Raw genomic sequence first — 15,945 nt, forward strand, 5'->3', positions numbered from 1 at the left:
ACCCCAACATTCCCCTTTATACAGGGACCTGTATCTCTGCCCCCCCTCATTAACTGTACCCCAACATTCCCCTTTATACAGGGACTTGTATCTCTGTCCCCCACATTAGTGTTGAGTTGTTTGCTGGTAGGGGCCCCAGTAGAGCAGTAGAGAAGGCAGAGAATGGGGCGGATATAAGGGATATAACAATATAATACAATATATTAATACAATATATATATAATGTAAGAAGGGGAGATGATGTAACAAGAGTTTGGGCTGTGGAGGGGCTGATGATGATGAGGCGGGTGCTGTGGGTGCTGTGGGTGCTGTTGGATGTTGTGCTGAGTCACAGTGACACCTCATATGGGGGAGGGGCAGCACCCGGTGTATAAATTCAGCCCGTGGGAGTCTCATTCCCAGTCTCATTCCCAGGACTATGGCTGAACAGAGAGTTGTGGTGGTGTTTGGGGCCACAGGTGAGTGTTACATGGGGGGGTGGGTACAGTTACTTTTACACACGACTGACACTTGCTATTGTCTGACACTCACGGGTAATTAACAAGTCATTTATTCGCATGGTGCATGGCTGCACAAGAGTCGGTTGAGTCTGCAGCGTGCATGTGACTGAATCACTAATTAGCCACTCACACTCACACTCACACTCTGCGGCTGCCAATAAAGGGGTGACACACGGTGGGTCTTATTCACTATCAAGAAGTAACTTGTTATAAAGTATCAGCCAATCAGCAGGCTGCAATTACTGCTCAGTTGTTGTAAAGCTGATCTTATTGGTTGCTATGGGTTACTGCACCTGCTGATACTTTGTGCTTATTACATATGGGCTACTTGTTCCACTTGTCCTGGAGCCAATTCTCTAACATGAGACACAAATGTTCCTGTTAAAGGGCTGCTTCACCTTGAAGTGAACTTTTAGGATATTTTCAGCATCTTTTCAATTGGTCTTCATTGTTTGTTTTGGAGTTATTTGCCTCTTTCTTCTGACTTGTTCCAGGGGGAGGGGCTACTTTTTATTCCTCATCTTTCTATTCAGTCTCTCCTATTCATATTCCAGTCTCTTATTCACATTCGTGCATGGTTGCTAGGGGAATTTGCTGTAATCACAAAATTAATTTTAAAGGTGAACATCCCATTTAATCAGTTGCCATAGAGACCGTTGTGCCGGGGGCAGTTGCCATAGAGACCCTTGTGCCGGGGGCAGTTGCCATAGAGACCCTTGTGCCGGGGGCAGTTGCCCATAGAGACCCTTGTACTGGGGGCAGTTGCCCATAGAGACCCTTGTGCCGGGGGCAGTTGCCATAGAGACCCTTGTGCCGGGGGCAGTTGCCATAGAGACCCTTGTGCCGGGGGCAGTTGCCATAGAGACCCTTGTACTGGGGGCAGTTGCCCATAGAGACCCTTGTGCCAGGGGCAGTTGCCATAGAGACCCTTGTGCCGGGGGCAGTTGCCATAGAGACCCTTGTGCCGGGGGCAGTTTCCCATAGAGACCCTTGTGCCGGGGGCAGTTTCCCATAGAGACCCTTGTGCCGGGGGCAGTTGCCCATAGAGACCCTTGTGCCGGGGGCAGTTGCCATAGAGACCCTTGTGCCGGGGGCAGTTGCCATAGAGACCCTTGTGCCGGGGGCAGTTGCCCATAACAACCAGTCAGCCGGTGGCATGAGGTGAGACAATGTGTTTGTTGCAGGAGCTCAGGGGGGATCAGTTGCTGCCGCCCTGCTGGCCGATGGCAGTTACACAGTGAGGGCAATAACAAGGGACATGAAGAAAGCAGCGGCCGTTCAGCTAAAGTCAGCCGGAGCCCAGGTGGTGTGTGCCGATCTGGACAATGAGACCAGCCTGGAGTCGGCACTGACCGGGGCACATTCTGCCTTTGTTCTCACCAATTTCTGGGAACATTTTAACAAAGACAAAGAGATTGAGCAGGTAATGTCTACTGTGTAACTCCACCCACTCATACAACTCCCAGCAGCACTCCCTGTATCTCCTTTATGTACCTACCCATCATGTAACTCCACCCACTCATACAACTCCCAGCAGCACTCCCTGTATCACACTGATGTACCTACCCACCATGTAACTCCACCCACTCATACAACTCCCAGCAACACTCCCTGTATCACACTGATGTACCTACCCACCATGTAACTCCACCCACTCATACAACTCCCAGCAACACTCCCTGTATCTCCTTTATGTACCTACCCATCATGTAACTCCACCCACTCATACAACTCCCAGCAGCACTCCCTGTATCTCATTTATGTACCTACCCACCATGTAACTCCACCCACTGATACAACTCCCAGCAACACTCCCTGTATCTCCTTTATGTACCTACCCACCATGTAACTCCACCCACTCATACAACTCCCAGCAACACTCCCTGTCTCTCCTTTATATACCTAACCATCATGTAACTCCACCCACTCATACAACTCCCAGCACCACTCCCTGTATCTCTTTTATGTACCTACCCACCATGTAACTCCACCCACTCATACAACTCCCAGTAGCACTCCCTGTATCTCCTTTATGTACCTACCCACCATGTAACTCCACCCACTCATACAACTCCCAGCAACACTCCCTGTATCTCCTTTATGTACCTACCCACCATGTAACTCCACCCACTCATACAACTCCCAGCAGTACTCCCTGTCTCTCCTTTATGTACCTACCCACCATGTAACTCCACCCACTGATACAACTCCCAGCAGCACTCCCTGTATCTGATTGATGTACCTACCCCCATGTAACTCATATACCAGTCATGTTTGGGGCCCCTGTGCCTTACATTGGATTCTGGGAGTCTCCCATTACTGAGCCCCTCATACAATTCTTGTTTTGCAGGGGAAACGGATCGCAGATATGAGCAAACGCCTGGGCCTGAAGCACGTGGTCTTTAGTGGGCTGGAGAATGTGAAGAAGCTGACGGGGGGAAAGCTGGAGGTGCTGCACTGTGATGGCAAAGGAGAGGTGGAGGAGTACTTCCGAGCTATCGGGGTCCCCATGACCAGCGTCAGACTCCCCAGCTACTTTGAAAACCTGCTGACCTTCTTCAGGCCAACAAAAGCGAGTGATGGGGAGTCCTACAATCTTGGTAAGGAGTTTGGGGTTCCTGTTGGTATATTATCCTGTATCTACATATATGTATCATGTATCTTTCTGTATGTTTCCAGCCATCCCTATGGGAGACATCTTGCAGGATGGGATGTCCGTGGCAGATCTGGGGCCAGTGGTTGCCAGTATCCTGAAGTGCCCAGCCAAGTACATAGGGAAGGACATTGGGCTCAGCACAGACAAGCTGACGGTGGCTCAGTACGCTGACATCATGTCCAAGGTCACTGGCAAAACCATCAAAGATGCCAAGGTGAGAATTGACTGGTCCATTGCTGTATCACAGTGATCTTTCTATTCCATTAGATCCAGGCCTAAACCTTACTCTTCTGCCCTACAGATCTCCCTAGAAGCCTTCAGGAACTTGGGGTTCCCTGGAGCACAAGAACTGGGCAATATGTTTGAGTTCTACCAGATGAAACCAGACCGGAATGTGGATCTCACACTTGAGCTCAACCCCAAAGCCAAGAAGTTCTCCGAGTGGATGCAGCAGAACAAGGATGGGTATAAAGACCTGTAGGAAAGGACTTGGTTGCCTTCTCCAGCAGATTCTCTTGGGGTTTCATGCATTCATGGCATGAGAGAGTCCCACTTACTATCAAGCTTTGTGTTCTGTAGGTTCTGCTTAACCTGGACTTTGTGATCTGAACCACTAAATTATGTGACAGACCCAGAACTAACCCCTTTTGTATTAATAAAACGATTATCCATCCATGTTACCAGTCTCCGTTATCTATTTCTACTATAGAAAGTGATTAAAGGGGACATACAGAATCCTTGTCACACGGGCAATTATAAATAATAAATGACACCTGATTTAATTTGGCCATGACTATTACTGGTCTAACACTCGGGTGCCAACAGCCCAAAGGTTCCCAGTACTGATAGGTGAATCTGACCCATTCTGCTTTGCCAACAAGTCAATGGGTGTTTTTCAAAGTGCTCTTTTGTTTTTACTTTACATTAGTCTATGGGCATCTTCTCTAGGTGAAACCCTAACATGGGCTCACCTTAATTCTCAGGGGGCTCTGGTACTAGTAGATCAACAACATCTCTAGAATTGAAGTTTGGTTTAGTCCAGAGCAGTGTGTTTTGAGTGAGAACTGGGTCAATATTAACAGGAGCATTAAGAATTATTAATATAAATGACTAGGCAAAGCTCAAAGGGAGAGAGAGCTGAGGAGAGAGAGAGAGAGAGCTGAGGAGAGAGAGGGCTAAGTGGAGAGAGAGAGAGAGCTGAGGAGAGAGAGAGAGCTGAGGAGAGAGAGAGAGCTGAGGAGAGAGAGGGCTAAGTGGAGAGAGAGAGAGCTGAGGAGAGAGAGAGCTGAGGAGAGAGAGAGAGCTGAGGAGAGAGAGGGCTGAGGAGAGAGAGAGATTAACTGTACCCCAACATTCCCCTTTATACAGGGACTTGTATCTCTGTCCCCCCTGATTAACTGTACCCCAACATTCCCCTTTATACAGGGACTTGTATCTCTGTCCCCCACATTAGTGTTGAGTTGTTTGCTGGTAGGGGCCCCAGTAGAGCAGTAGAGAAGGCAGAGAATGGGGCGGATATAAGGGATATACAATATAATACAATATAATATAATACAATATAATATATAATGTAGGAAGGGGAGATGATGTAACAAGAGTTGGGCTGTGGAGGGGCTGATGATGATGAGGCGGGTGCTGTGGGTGCTGTGGGTGCTGTTGGATGTTTGTGCTGAGTCACAGTGACACCTCATATGGGGGAGGGGCAGCACCCGGTGTATAAATTCAGCCCGTGGGAGTCTCATTCCCAGTCTCATTCCCAGGACTATGGCTGAACAGAGAGTTGTGGTGGTGTTTGGGGCCACAGGTGAGTGTTACATGGGGGGTGGGTACAGTTACTTTTACACACGACTGACACTTGCTATTGTCTGACACTCACGGGTAATTAACAAGTCATTTATTCGCATGGTGCATGGCTGCACAAGAGTCGGTTGAGTCTGCAGCGTGCATGTGACTGAATCACTAATTAGCCACTCACACTCACACTCACACTCTGCGGCTGCCAATAAAGGGGTGACACACGGTGGGTCTTATTCACTATCAAGAAGTAACTTGTTATAAGTATCAGCCAATCAGCAGGCTGCAATTACTGCTCAGTTGTTGTAAAGCTGATCTTATTGGTTGCTATGGGTTACTGCACCTGCTGATACTTTGTGCTTATTACATATGGGCTACTTGTTCCACTTGTCCTGGAGCCAATTCTCTAACATGAGACACAAATGTTCCTGTTAAAGGGCTGCTTCACCTTGAAGTGAACTTTTAGGATATTTTCAGCATCTTTTCAATTGGTCTTCATTGTTTGTTTTGGAGTTATTTGCCTCTTTCTTCTGACTTGTTCCAGGGGGAGGGGCTACTTTTATTCCTCATCTTTCTATTCAGTCTCTCCTATTCATATTCCAGTCTCTTATTCACATTCGTGCATGGTTGCTAGGGGAATTTGCTGTAATCACAAAATTAATTTTAAAGGTGAACATCCCATTTAATCAGTTGCCATAGAGACCCTTGTGCCGGGGGCAGTTGCCATAGAGACCCTTGTGCCGGGGGCAGTTGCCCATAGAGACCCTTGTGCCGGGGGCAGTTGCCCATAGAGACCCTTGTACTGGGGCAGTTGCCCATAGAGACCCTTGTGCCGGGGGCAGTTGCCATAGAGACCCTTGTGCCGGGGCGTTGCCATAGAGACCCTTGTGCCGGGGGCAGTTGCCATAGAGACCCTTGTGCCGGGGGCAGTTGCCATAGAGACCCTTGTGCCGGGGGCAGTTGCCATAGAGACCCTTGTGCCGGGGGCAGTTGCCCATAGAGACCCTTGTGCCGGGGGCAGTTGCCATAGAGACCCTTGTGCCGGGGGCAGTTGCCATAGAGACCCTTGTGCCGGGGGCAGTTGCCATAGAGACCCTTGTGCCGGGGGCAGTTGCCATAGAGACCCTTGTGCCGGGGGCAGTTGCCATAGAGACCCTTGTACTGGGGGCAGTTGCCATAGAGACCCTTGTGCCGGGGGCAGTTGCCATAGAGACCCTTGTGCCGGGGGCAGTTGCCCATAGAGACCCTTGTGCCGGGGGCAGTTGCCATAGAGACCCTTGTGCCGGGGGCAGTTGCCATAGAGACCCTTGTGCCGGGGGCAGTTGCCCATAACAACCAGTCAGCCGGTGGCATGAGGTGAGACAATGTGTTTGTTGCAGGAGCTCAGGGGGGATCAGTTGCTGCCGCCCTGCTGGCCGATGGCAGTTACACAGTGAGGGCAATAACAAGGGACATGAAGAAAGCAGCGGCCGTTCAGCTAAAGTCAGCCGGAGCCCAGGTGGTGTGTGCCGATCTGGACAATGAGACCAGCCTGGAGTCGGCACTGACCGGGGCACATTCTGCCTTTGTTGTCACCAATTTCTGGGAACATTTTAACAAAGACAAAGAGATTGAGCAGGTAATGTCTACTGTGTAACTCCACCCACTCATACAACTCCCAGCAGCACTCCCTGTATCACACTGATGTACCTACCCACCATGTAACTCCACCCACTCATACAACTCCCAGCAACACTCCCTGTATCTCCTTTATGTACCTACCCATTATGTAACTCCACCCACTCATACAACTCCCAGCAGTACTCCCTGTCTCTCCTTTATATACCTACCCACCATGTAACTCCACCCACTGATACAACTCCCAGCAGCACTCCCTGTATCTCCTTTATGTACCAACCCACCATGTAACTCCACCCACTGATACAACTCCCAGCAGCACTCCCTGTATCTGATTGATGTACCTACCCCCATGTAACTCATATACCAGTCATGTTTGGGGCCCCTGTGCCTTACATTGGATTCTGGGAGTCTCCCATTACTGAGCCCCTCATACAATTCTTGTTTTGCAGGGGAAACGGATCGCAGATATGAGCAAACGCCTGGGCCTGAAGCACGTGGTCTTTAGTGGGCTGGAGAATGTGAAGAAGCTGACGGGGGGAAAGCTGGAGGTGCTGCACTGTGATGGCAAAGGAGAGGTGGAGGAGTACTTCCGAGCTATCGGGGTCCCCATGACCAGCGTCAGACTCCCCAGCTACTTTGAAAACCTGCTGACCTTCTTCAGGCCAACAAAAGCGAGTGATGGGGAGTCCTACAATCTTGGTAAGGAGTTTGGGGTTCCTGTTGGTGCATCATCCTGTATCTACATATATGTATCATGTATCTTTCTGTATGTTTCCAGCCATCCCTATGGGAGACATCTTGCAGGATGGGATGTCCGTGGCAGATCTGGGGCCAGTGGTTGCCAGTATCCTGAAGTGCCCAGCCAAGTACATAGGGAAGGACATTGGGCTCAGCACAGACAAGCTGACGGTGGCTCAGTACGCTGACATCATGTCCAAGGTCACTGGCAAAACCATCAAAGATGCCAAGGTGAGAATTGACTGGTCCATTGCTGTATCACAGTGATCTTTCTATTCCATTAGATCCAGGCCTAAACCTTACTCTTCTGCCCTACAGATCTCCCTAGAAGCCTTCAGGAACTTGGGGTTCCCTGGAGCACAAGAACTGGGCAATATGTTTGAGTTCTACCAGATGAAACCAGACCGGAATGTGGATCTCACACTTGAGCTCAACCCCAAAGCCAAGAAGTTCTCCGAGTGGATGCAGCAGAACAAGGATGGGTATAAAGACCTGTAGGAAAGGACTTGGTTGCCTTCTCCAGCAGATTCTCTTGGGGTTTCATGCATTCATGGCATGAGAGAGTCCCACTTACTGTCAAGCTTTGTGTTCTGTAGGTTCTGCTTAACCTGGACTTTGTGATCTGAACCACTAAATTATGTGACAGACCCAGAACTAACCCCTTTTGTATTAATAAAAAGATTATCCATCCATGTTACCAGTCTCCGTATCTATTTCTACTATAGAAAGTGATTAAAGGGGACATACAGAATCCTTGTCACACGGGCAATTATAAATAATAAATGACACCTGATTTAATTTGGCCATGACTATTACTGGTCTAACACTCGGGTGCCAACAGCCCAAAGGTTCCCAGTACTGATAGGTGAATCTGACCCATTCTGCTTTGCCAACAAGTCAATGGGTGTTTTTCAAAGTGCTCTTTTGTTTTTACTTTACATTAGTCTATGGGCATCTTCTCTAGGTGAAACCCTAACATGGGCTCACCTTAATTCTCAGGGGGCTCTGGTACTAGTAGATCAACAACATCTCTAGAATTGAAGTTTGGTTTAGTCCAGAGCAGTGTGTTTTGAGTGAGAACTGGGTCAATATTAACAGAATCAAGAATTATTAATATAAATGACTAGGCAAAGCTCAAAGGGACCTTCTACTGAAGAAGATGAAGCCTCATTCCATTTGTATTAGAAACACTGTCCAAAGTTTTATATATGGCAGGTCTTCCTCTGGCAGTAAAGCTGGGATTCCAGGGTAGGATGGGCCACAGAGTTGTGACTTGTACAGAGAGGACTTCACAGGATATCACTTGTCTGGTCTGACAAAGATCTAACGTTTCTTCTGGCTCCAGAGTTTGGTACCTACAGAACCATGACATGGATGGGGGTTGAGCTGCTGGTGTGAGACAGGGTATTATCTGGATACAGGGAGCTCTGCTGGGTGACGAGAGACTCAGAAGGTCCAATATGAAAGATATGAGTTTTTGCAGACTGAGGTGTCACTAAGTTTGTTTATTGCTGAATATTCAGAATATTCCTGCAGAACAACAGCAAGAATGGAATGGTCTTACTGGGAGTGGCCCAATATATACGGGGTTGATATTTACCAGTGGTTTATACTCTAAATGAAACATAACTCCCCAATCACATGCCTTTGCTCCTCAGCCATGCCCTTACCTGGGGTAGAAATATGTGACTCTCAAAATATTTGAGTGATTTGACAGGTGTGTTATTGGCTCAGTTTGGTAACTGCTGCAGAGACTGACAGTTGCACTATCCACCCACAAAAAAACCCATGTGGCTCGTTATGGGACTGTATGCATGACATCATCAAGGGCATTAATCATGCAGCTTATGGGACTGTATGCATGACAGGCTTGGCTCTGGTCCATATCTATAGGGTATCTAGTTCACTGGAGACTTTGCTCGGGTCCACATCGATGGGGTATCTAGTACACTGGACACTTGGCTCTGGTCCATTTCTATGGGGTATCTAACACTTGGCTTGTGTCCATATCTATAGGATATCCAGTATACTGGAAACTTGGCTTGAGTCCATGTCTATGGGGTATCTAGTATACTGGACACTTGGCTGGGGTCCATATCTATAGGGTACCTAGTATACTGGACACTTGGCTGGGGTCCATATCTATAGGGTACCTAGTATACTGGACACTTGGCTGGGGTCCATATCTATAGGGTATCTAGTATACTGGACACTTGGCTGGGGTCCATATCTATAGGGTATCTAGTATACTGGACACTTGGCTCGGGTCCATATCTATAGGGTACCTAGTATACTGGACACTTGGCTAGGGTCCATATCTATAGGGTAACTAGTATACTGGACACTTGGCTCGGGTCCATATCTATAGGGTACCTAGTATAGTGGACACTTGGCTCGGGTCCATATCTATAGGGTACCTAGTATAGTGGACACTTGGCTCGGGTCCATATCTATAGGGTACCTAGTATAGTGGACACTTGGCTCGGGTCCATATCTATAGGGTATCTAGTATAGTGGACACTTGGCTGGGGTCCATATCTATAGGGTATCTAGTATACTGGACACTTGGCTCGGGTCCATATCGATAGGGTATCTAGTATACTGGACACTTGGCTCGGGTCCATATCTATAGGGTACCTAGTATACTGGACACTTGGCTCGGGTCCATATCTATAGGGTATCTAGTATAGTGGACACTTGGCTCGGGTCCATATCTATAGGGTATCTAGTATAGTGGACACTTGGCCTTGGTTAGTAAGTAGAAAGAAGTTGGGGTGTAGTTCACTTGTCCCAGTGGCCTATGTGATGCTAAGAGTTGTTAGTTGTTGTTGTTGCAGTCACTTAACTCACAGCAGAACACAAAGAAGAAGAGACAAGAGGTTCCGCTCAGATCACAGTTTAATTGAGAGTAAGTGCACAGTATATCCATGCAGATCATATAGTCCTGTGTGGTTCTAGTGCTGGTGCTAACAGGAAACATCTGCTCTCCAATCCTAGGGTTTGACTGACCCCTTCCCATGATTCATAGCAGCACCGTGCATGCAAGAGAGCCATGAGGCAGTTGTGGGCGGGCCTTACAGCTAAACAGGAGGAGCCATGATAAGTGCAAACGCTAAATTGCTCATGCCCGTCCAGGTTTGGGGATTCCTTCTAAAACCCAGTGCCCAAAAACCTGTTCTGGTTATGCCCATTGCTCAGGAATATACTGGCAGCCACCACCAGGGCTAATCATGCATGTAACTTGCCCAGGCCTGGGTGTGACTAGTCCATGAGTAACAGCTTGCATATGGTATAGGTATGTGTATATGTATGTATATATGTATGTGTATGTATGTATGTTTATGCAGTCACATGACAGCCAGCGTGAGATGCCACACTGAATGAAATCTTCTTAAAACAATGCAAGCCCATTCTCCAAACTATATGAAGAGGGTATTTCCCCTTTAAAAGGACATAGTCATGACATAGCAGAAAATATTTTGCCTGGGGTGTGCGCCTGTGATAGCGTTTAGCAACAGTGCAGTAAAGTGACACAAAAGGGAAAGTTATAAGCAGCAGAAGTTTTGCTTCATAAACACAGACCAACACTACAGAGAAATGATGATACAGACAAACAATACTCAGTTTCACTATAGCCTGGAGTTTAGAGACAAAGGGCCACAGGAGATGAGAGACTGGCCCTCTGTTAAGACTATTGGTACCTGGCCAGTAACCCATGGCAACCAATCAAATGTTAGCTTCTCAGCTGCCTGAAGACACGCCAGTCACTGATTGGTTGCTATGGGTTACTGCCCCACTCACTGTACCACCAGACTGCCACCAATACAGCAACCAATCGGCTCTTTGCTTTTATCTTCTTACTTGTAGCTAACTAAGCAAAACGGTTTTCTGATTGGTTGCTATGGGTAACGGCACTATGTCAGCAGCAAATCTAAGAGAAAACAAAATGCTCCACAGCACAACCACCTCAGTGTCACTCCTCTGCCTCCATTCTATCATCAGCTTAGACAACACATCACAACAGTCGCCATTAATCGTTAGCTGCTGGGTTCTTTTCTAAGTCCCGCCCCCAATAACGCATTTCTTCCTCATGCAGGTTTCTCATGTATAAAGGCAAATACAGAGAATATACAGCCAACTATCTCATGCCTCCTGGAGGAGAATATAGAAAGCAGCAAATATCATTAAATATATCTATATTATTATATACAGTCTGAGGAGTTTATTCACAGGTTTCCTCTCAAAGTGGCAGCAAATGGAACATTCCACACATCATAACAGGAGAAAAATGGCAGGGGAGCAGCACAAGCCAATCAGAAAACTTCTTGTAGGCACAGGGTAAGGGTGGCATGGGGTGCAAACACTGCAGGGAAAACTAATGTGGGGGGGGGCATAAAGACACTAGCTGGAAGATTCCATGCAACGTTTTATCCCCTAACAGCAGACTGTGCTGTTATGTTCCTGGGCTGCTGTGAAAGGGTTAACATGAAATGGCACAATCTCCTGAGCCAGTAATAATGGGCACCAGAACCTTGAGACATTCCCTGTGCTGATGGGACAAGTTCTTCATAGAGGCCTCATTGCAGCCTCCCCCCACCCCGCATTCAGCTTACACAGGCCCCCATATAATGGGATGCCAGGTTGCCTGCCTAAAATGTGCTTCATAAAGAAATGCCCTTTCAGATAACCTGGTGGGTTGAGTTCCCAGTGTGTGGAAGGTTAGATGCCCAGCATCTCCATGGACGGAGAGATGAAATGATGTCCTTAGCACATCCTCCTGTAGGTATAAATAACAGCCTTGCAGTTGGGACAGGTGTGCGTCACATCCTTCAGGTCATTAATTATACACGGAATGAGGCAACAACCCAGGTCACACCTACGAGAAGACACGGACACAGTTACCCTTTGGCCACCAGAGTAAGAAAAGGGGAGAAATGAATGAGTAGGGAGCTAAGGAATAAGTATGGGGCATTGAGCTACAAATATGGAGGAAGAGTAGAAAGGAGCTGGAAAGAGAATATTGATGTCTGAAGGGGATTGTGGGGGAAAGTGGGGAGCGAAAAGGGAGGAAGGCAGAGAGTGTGAAAAAGGGTGAGATGGAGAGGGGGGAGCTAAGATGTGAGTTGAGAACTTGGGAAAGAGTAGGGTCTTGGAGGTGCATCACAAAAATGGAGGCCAAGTAGGAGTCGGGGAGAGAGAGAAGGACAAGGGGTGAGATGATGAGTAGGGAGCTAGGATGTGAGTAGAGAACTTGGGAAAGAGTAGGGTCTTGGAGGTACATCACAAAAATGGAGGCCAAGTAGGAGTCGGGGAGAGAGAGAAGGTCAAGGGGTGAGATGGAGAGTGGGGAGCTAGGATGTGAGTAGAGAACTTGGGAAAGAGTAGGGTCTTGGAGGTACATCACAAAAATGGGGGCCAAGTAGGAGTCGGGGAGAGAGAGAAGGAAAAGGGGTGAGATGATGAGTAGGGAGCTAGGATGTGAGTAGAGAACTTGGGAAAGAGTAGGGTCTTGGAGGTACATCACAAAAATGGGGGCCAAGTAGGAGTCGGGGAGAGAGAGAAGGAAAAGGGGTGAGATGATGAGTAGGGAGCTGTGCAATGAGATTTTGTTCCTTGTCCCTTGCTACCAACCATAAGAAGCCCAATTTGAACGTACCCCACAAAGCAGCAGAAGCAGCAGAGCAGGAAGTTCATGAGGCCGATCTCATGGGAGATCTTAGTGGTGATTGGCTGCTGGCAGTGCTGACACACAGTCTGTACCGGGGACCCCTGGAAGATCTCCCCATGCAGCACAGTAACTGTGGTGGTGTTGGAGGTGACGGTGGTAGTGCCGGAGGTAGAAGTGGGCCCTGGTGGTACAATTACTGCGGTGCCCTGTGCCCCAGGAGAGGAGTACTGCGATGGGTATGGAGGCTGGAACTGGCTCGGTGATGGTGGGTAATAGCCCATTGGTACATAAGGCCCAGGAGGAGGGTAAAAACCTTCAGGAAAATGAAGCAGAAACAAAGGTTGGTACTTAGGCTGCAGTTTATTATCCCTGGAGCAGTCGGTAGCTGAGCACTTACCTGGATTTGGAGCAATGTATCCGGGGTTGGCATCATATGGAGGGGGGCCACAATCTGGGGGTGCAAATGCCATGGCTTGTGGGTATGGAGCAGGTCTGGGCTCTAAGAGAAATCACATACAATGAATAACTCACCCACAGCAACAGCCTAATGTGCCTCTCACATACTCACAAGCCTCACCTTCCATTCTGGGAGACCCATGTTTGTCCTCCAGCAGTGGGGCCGATGGGCCCCCGGGGTAAGGAGGGGGAGGGTCACTCGCCATTGGCTCGACAAGAGGATCTGCAAGAGACAAATAATATTAGCAATTTCCAGCTGCATCATCTTCACTCATCACCATTGTTTACTTCTATATAATCATGTTTGTACCCAAACCCCCGGGGAACCTACCACTCAAATCATCATTTCTCTACAACACAGTGGGATTCACATACTCCTGGGTACTGTATACAAGTGGGAATACTGGGTGGGGGTGAGTCTTTTTGGGGGTAAAGGGAAGTTGCTGCTCTGCCAGTCCCTGCTCCTGGCACAGATACTACTCACGTGTCATTACTCCTGATATAGAGATACTACTCACCCCGTGTCATTACTCCTGATATAGAGATACTACTCACCCCGTGTCATTACTCCTGATATAGAGATACTACTCACCCTGTGTCATTACTCCTGATATAGAGATACTACTCATCCTGTGTCATTACTCCTGATATAGAGATACTACTCACCCCGTGTCATTACTCCTGATACAGAGATACTACTCACCCCGTGTCATTACTCCTGATAGAGATACTACTCACCCCGTGTCATTAAGGGATAATGATACATTTGGAGCAATTTAGAGACATTATTAGATGGTGATATTGGTGAGAGGTATAAGACAGGGCTGGATCAGTGTCTCTCTAATGTCATGAGGTTGGGCCAATGGTTTTGTTGTAACTCCTGTATCCACTGTGTATAGGGTTGTCACCTTTTCTGGAAAAAAATACCGGCCTTCCTATATATTTATTTTTTCCCTATTAATAACATTGGGATCAACCATCATTTTTACCGCCAGGCCAGTAAAATACCCATCAAGTGGCAACTCTACCTGTGTATATACTCACACATATATATATATATAACAACTTTAAAGCTTAAAAGTCTGTATGTACCTCCTTTAACCAATCCAGCCATTAAGCTATATAAACAGGCAGTTGATGGAGATATTAAACAAATTGTTTCTGAACATAAATTTTGTGATAACTAAACTAAGGAGGAACGCATAGCTATTAAATCCTTAACAGGTGATGCCTCTATTATCATCCGTCCAGCGGATAAAGGTGGGGGGATTGTATTGTTGAATTATACAGATTACCATACTGAAATTAATACTCAATTAACTGATGTGTCTGTGTATAAACGCTTATCAGGTAATCCTATAATTAACTTCAAAAAACAGGTTGATAGTGTTATACAGGATGCCTTCAATGAGGGTGTGATCACAACGCAGATTAAAGATTATTTAACAATGGACCACCCTAAATGTCCAATCTTGTATACCCTCCCTAAAGTACATAAGAGCTTAACAGCCCCACCCGGGCGCCCAATAGTGTCGGGTCGTGAGTCTTTGCTATATCCGCTGGGGAAGTATATTGACAGCATTCTTCAACCTGTAGTTCAAAGCACTTTCACTTACTTAAGGGACACCCCACATCTTCTTAAATGCTTGGACAATATAATACTACCAGATGATTGCCCTATTTTTTTAGCGAGTATGGATGTGGTCAGCCTGTATACCATAATTACACACTCAGAGGGTATCGATTGTGTAAGACGCTCTTTGCGTGAATTTGAAGCTTACAATGGCCCTCCCATAGCTTTTGTCCTGGAACTATTACAATTAACCTTACATCTTAATTATTTTCGATTTGAACGGGATTATTTTTTACAGATTGCAGGGACAGCAATGGGAGCGGCCATGGCACCAGCATATGCAAATTTATACATGCATCAGTTTGAGACTGCTAACATTATTCACGATTATGGTGAGAAACTATTGTTCTTTAAGCGCTTTATCGATGATATGCTGATAATATGGCGGGGGTCCCTTGCTGAATTTAATGATATGGTAGAGTGCTTGAATGGTCTACCATCCCCAGTCAAATTTACTTTTAGTATACATGAGGAGTATGTTAATTTTCTGGATGTGCAGATTTTTCGTAAAGGGACAAGGTTAGGGTACACCCTATACCGTAAAAAAAACGGACAAAAATGTTTTACTTCACTATAATAGTGACCACCCCTGGGCCACTAAGTGTTCCCTACCAATTTCACAGTTTTGTAGGGTATTGAGGAATAATACCGAGGAGGGACGTAGATCTAGTCAGATCAATGATATATGGGAGCGCTTTAGACAGAAAGGATATCCTGTTAAGGTACTTAAGCGAGCTTTAAAAACTGCTAAGGATAGGACGAGTAATTCAGTTACAACTATTAGGGAGCCTCCAAATTTAATATTTAGTACCACATACAATGGAGCCTCTAGAGAGATCTGTAAAAGCATTAAAAAGAATTGGAATATTATTAAATCTGA

The 15,945-nt window shown here is 47.0% G+C and overlaps 3 protein-coding genes across 3 annotated transcripts in view; 2 read left to right on the plus strand and 1 right to left on the minus strand.

The window, feature by feature from the left end:
• Window positions 1–321: 321 nt before the first annotated feature.
• Window positions 322–3,836, plus strand: nmral1.L (NmrA-like family domain containing 1 L homeolog). The gene is made up of 5 exons (XM_041576724.1): window positions 322–458; window positions 1,685–1,923; window positions 2,851–3,100; window positions 3,180–3,370; window positions 3,458–3,836. The coding sequence occupies exons 1-5, from the start codon at window positions 419–421 to the stop codon at window positions 3,635–3,637; spliced, it is 900 nt and encodes a 299-aa protein (XP_041432658.1). The 5' UTR covers window positions 322–418; the 3' UTR covers window positions 3,638–3,836.
• A 987-nt stretch (window positions 3,837–4,823) lies between these two features.
• LOC121397868 (nmrA-like family domain-containing protein 1) lies at window positions 4,824–8,005 on the plus strand. Its single transcript, XM_041575824.1, has 5 exons — window positions 4,824–4,960; window positions 6,330–6,568; window positions 7,020–7,269; window positions 7,349–7,539; window positions 7,627–8,005. Exons 1-5 carry the CDS (start codon window positions 4,921–4,923, stop codon window positions 7,804–7,806), a joined length of 900 nt encoding a protein of 299 aa, XP_041431758.1. The 5' UTR covers window positions 4,824–4,920; the 3' UTR covers window positions 7,807–8,005.
• Window positions 8,006–11,507: 3,502 nt separating this feature from the next.
• The window catches only part of cdip1.L (cell death-inducing p53 target 1 L homeolog), a 6,650-nt gene continuing 2,212 nt past the window's right edge, over window positions 11,508–15,945 (minus strand). The window contains 4 exon segments of the mRNA NM_001085910.1: window positions 11,508–12,184; window positions 12,965–13,289; window positions 13,374–13,475; window positions 13,554–13,655. Coding sequence (NP_001079379.1) covers window positions 12,073–12,184; window positions 12,965–13,289; window positions 13,374–13,475; window positions 13,554–13,638 — 624 coding nt within the window. The 5' untranslated portion in view covers window positions 13,639–13,655 and the 3' untranslated portion in view covers window positions 11,508–12,072.

This window comes from Xenopus laevis, chromosome 9_10L (genome assembly GCF_017654675.1).
Source record: "Xenopus laevis strain J_2021 chromosome 9_10L, Xenopus_laevis_v10.1, whole genome shotgun sequence".
NCBI classification, from domain to species: Eukaryota; Metazoa; Chordata; class Amphibia; order Anura; family Pipidae; genus Xenopus; species Xenopus laevis.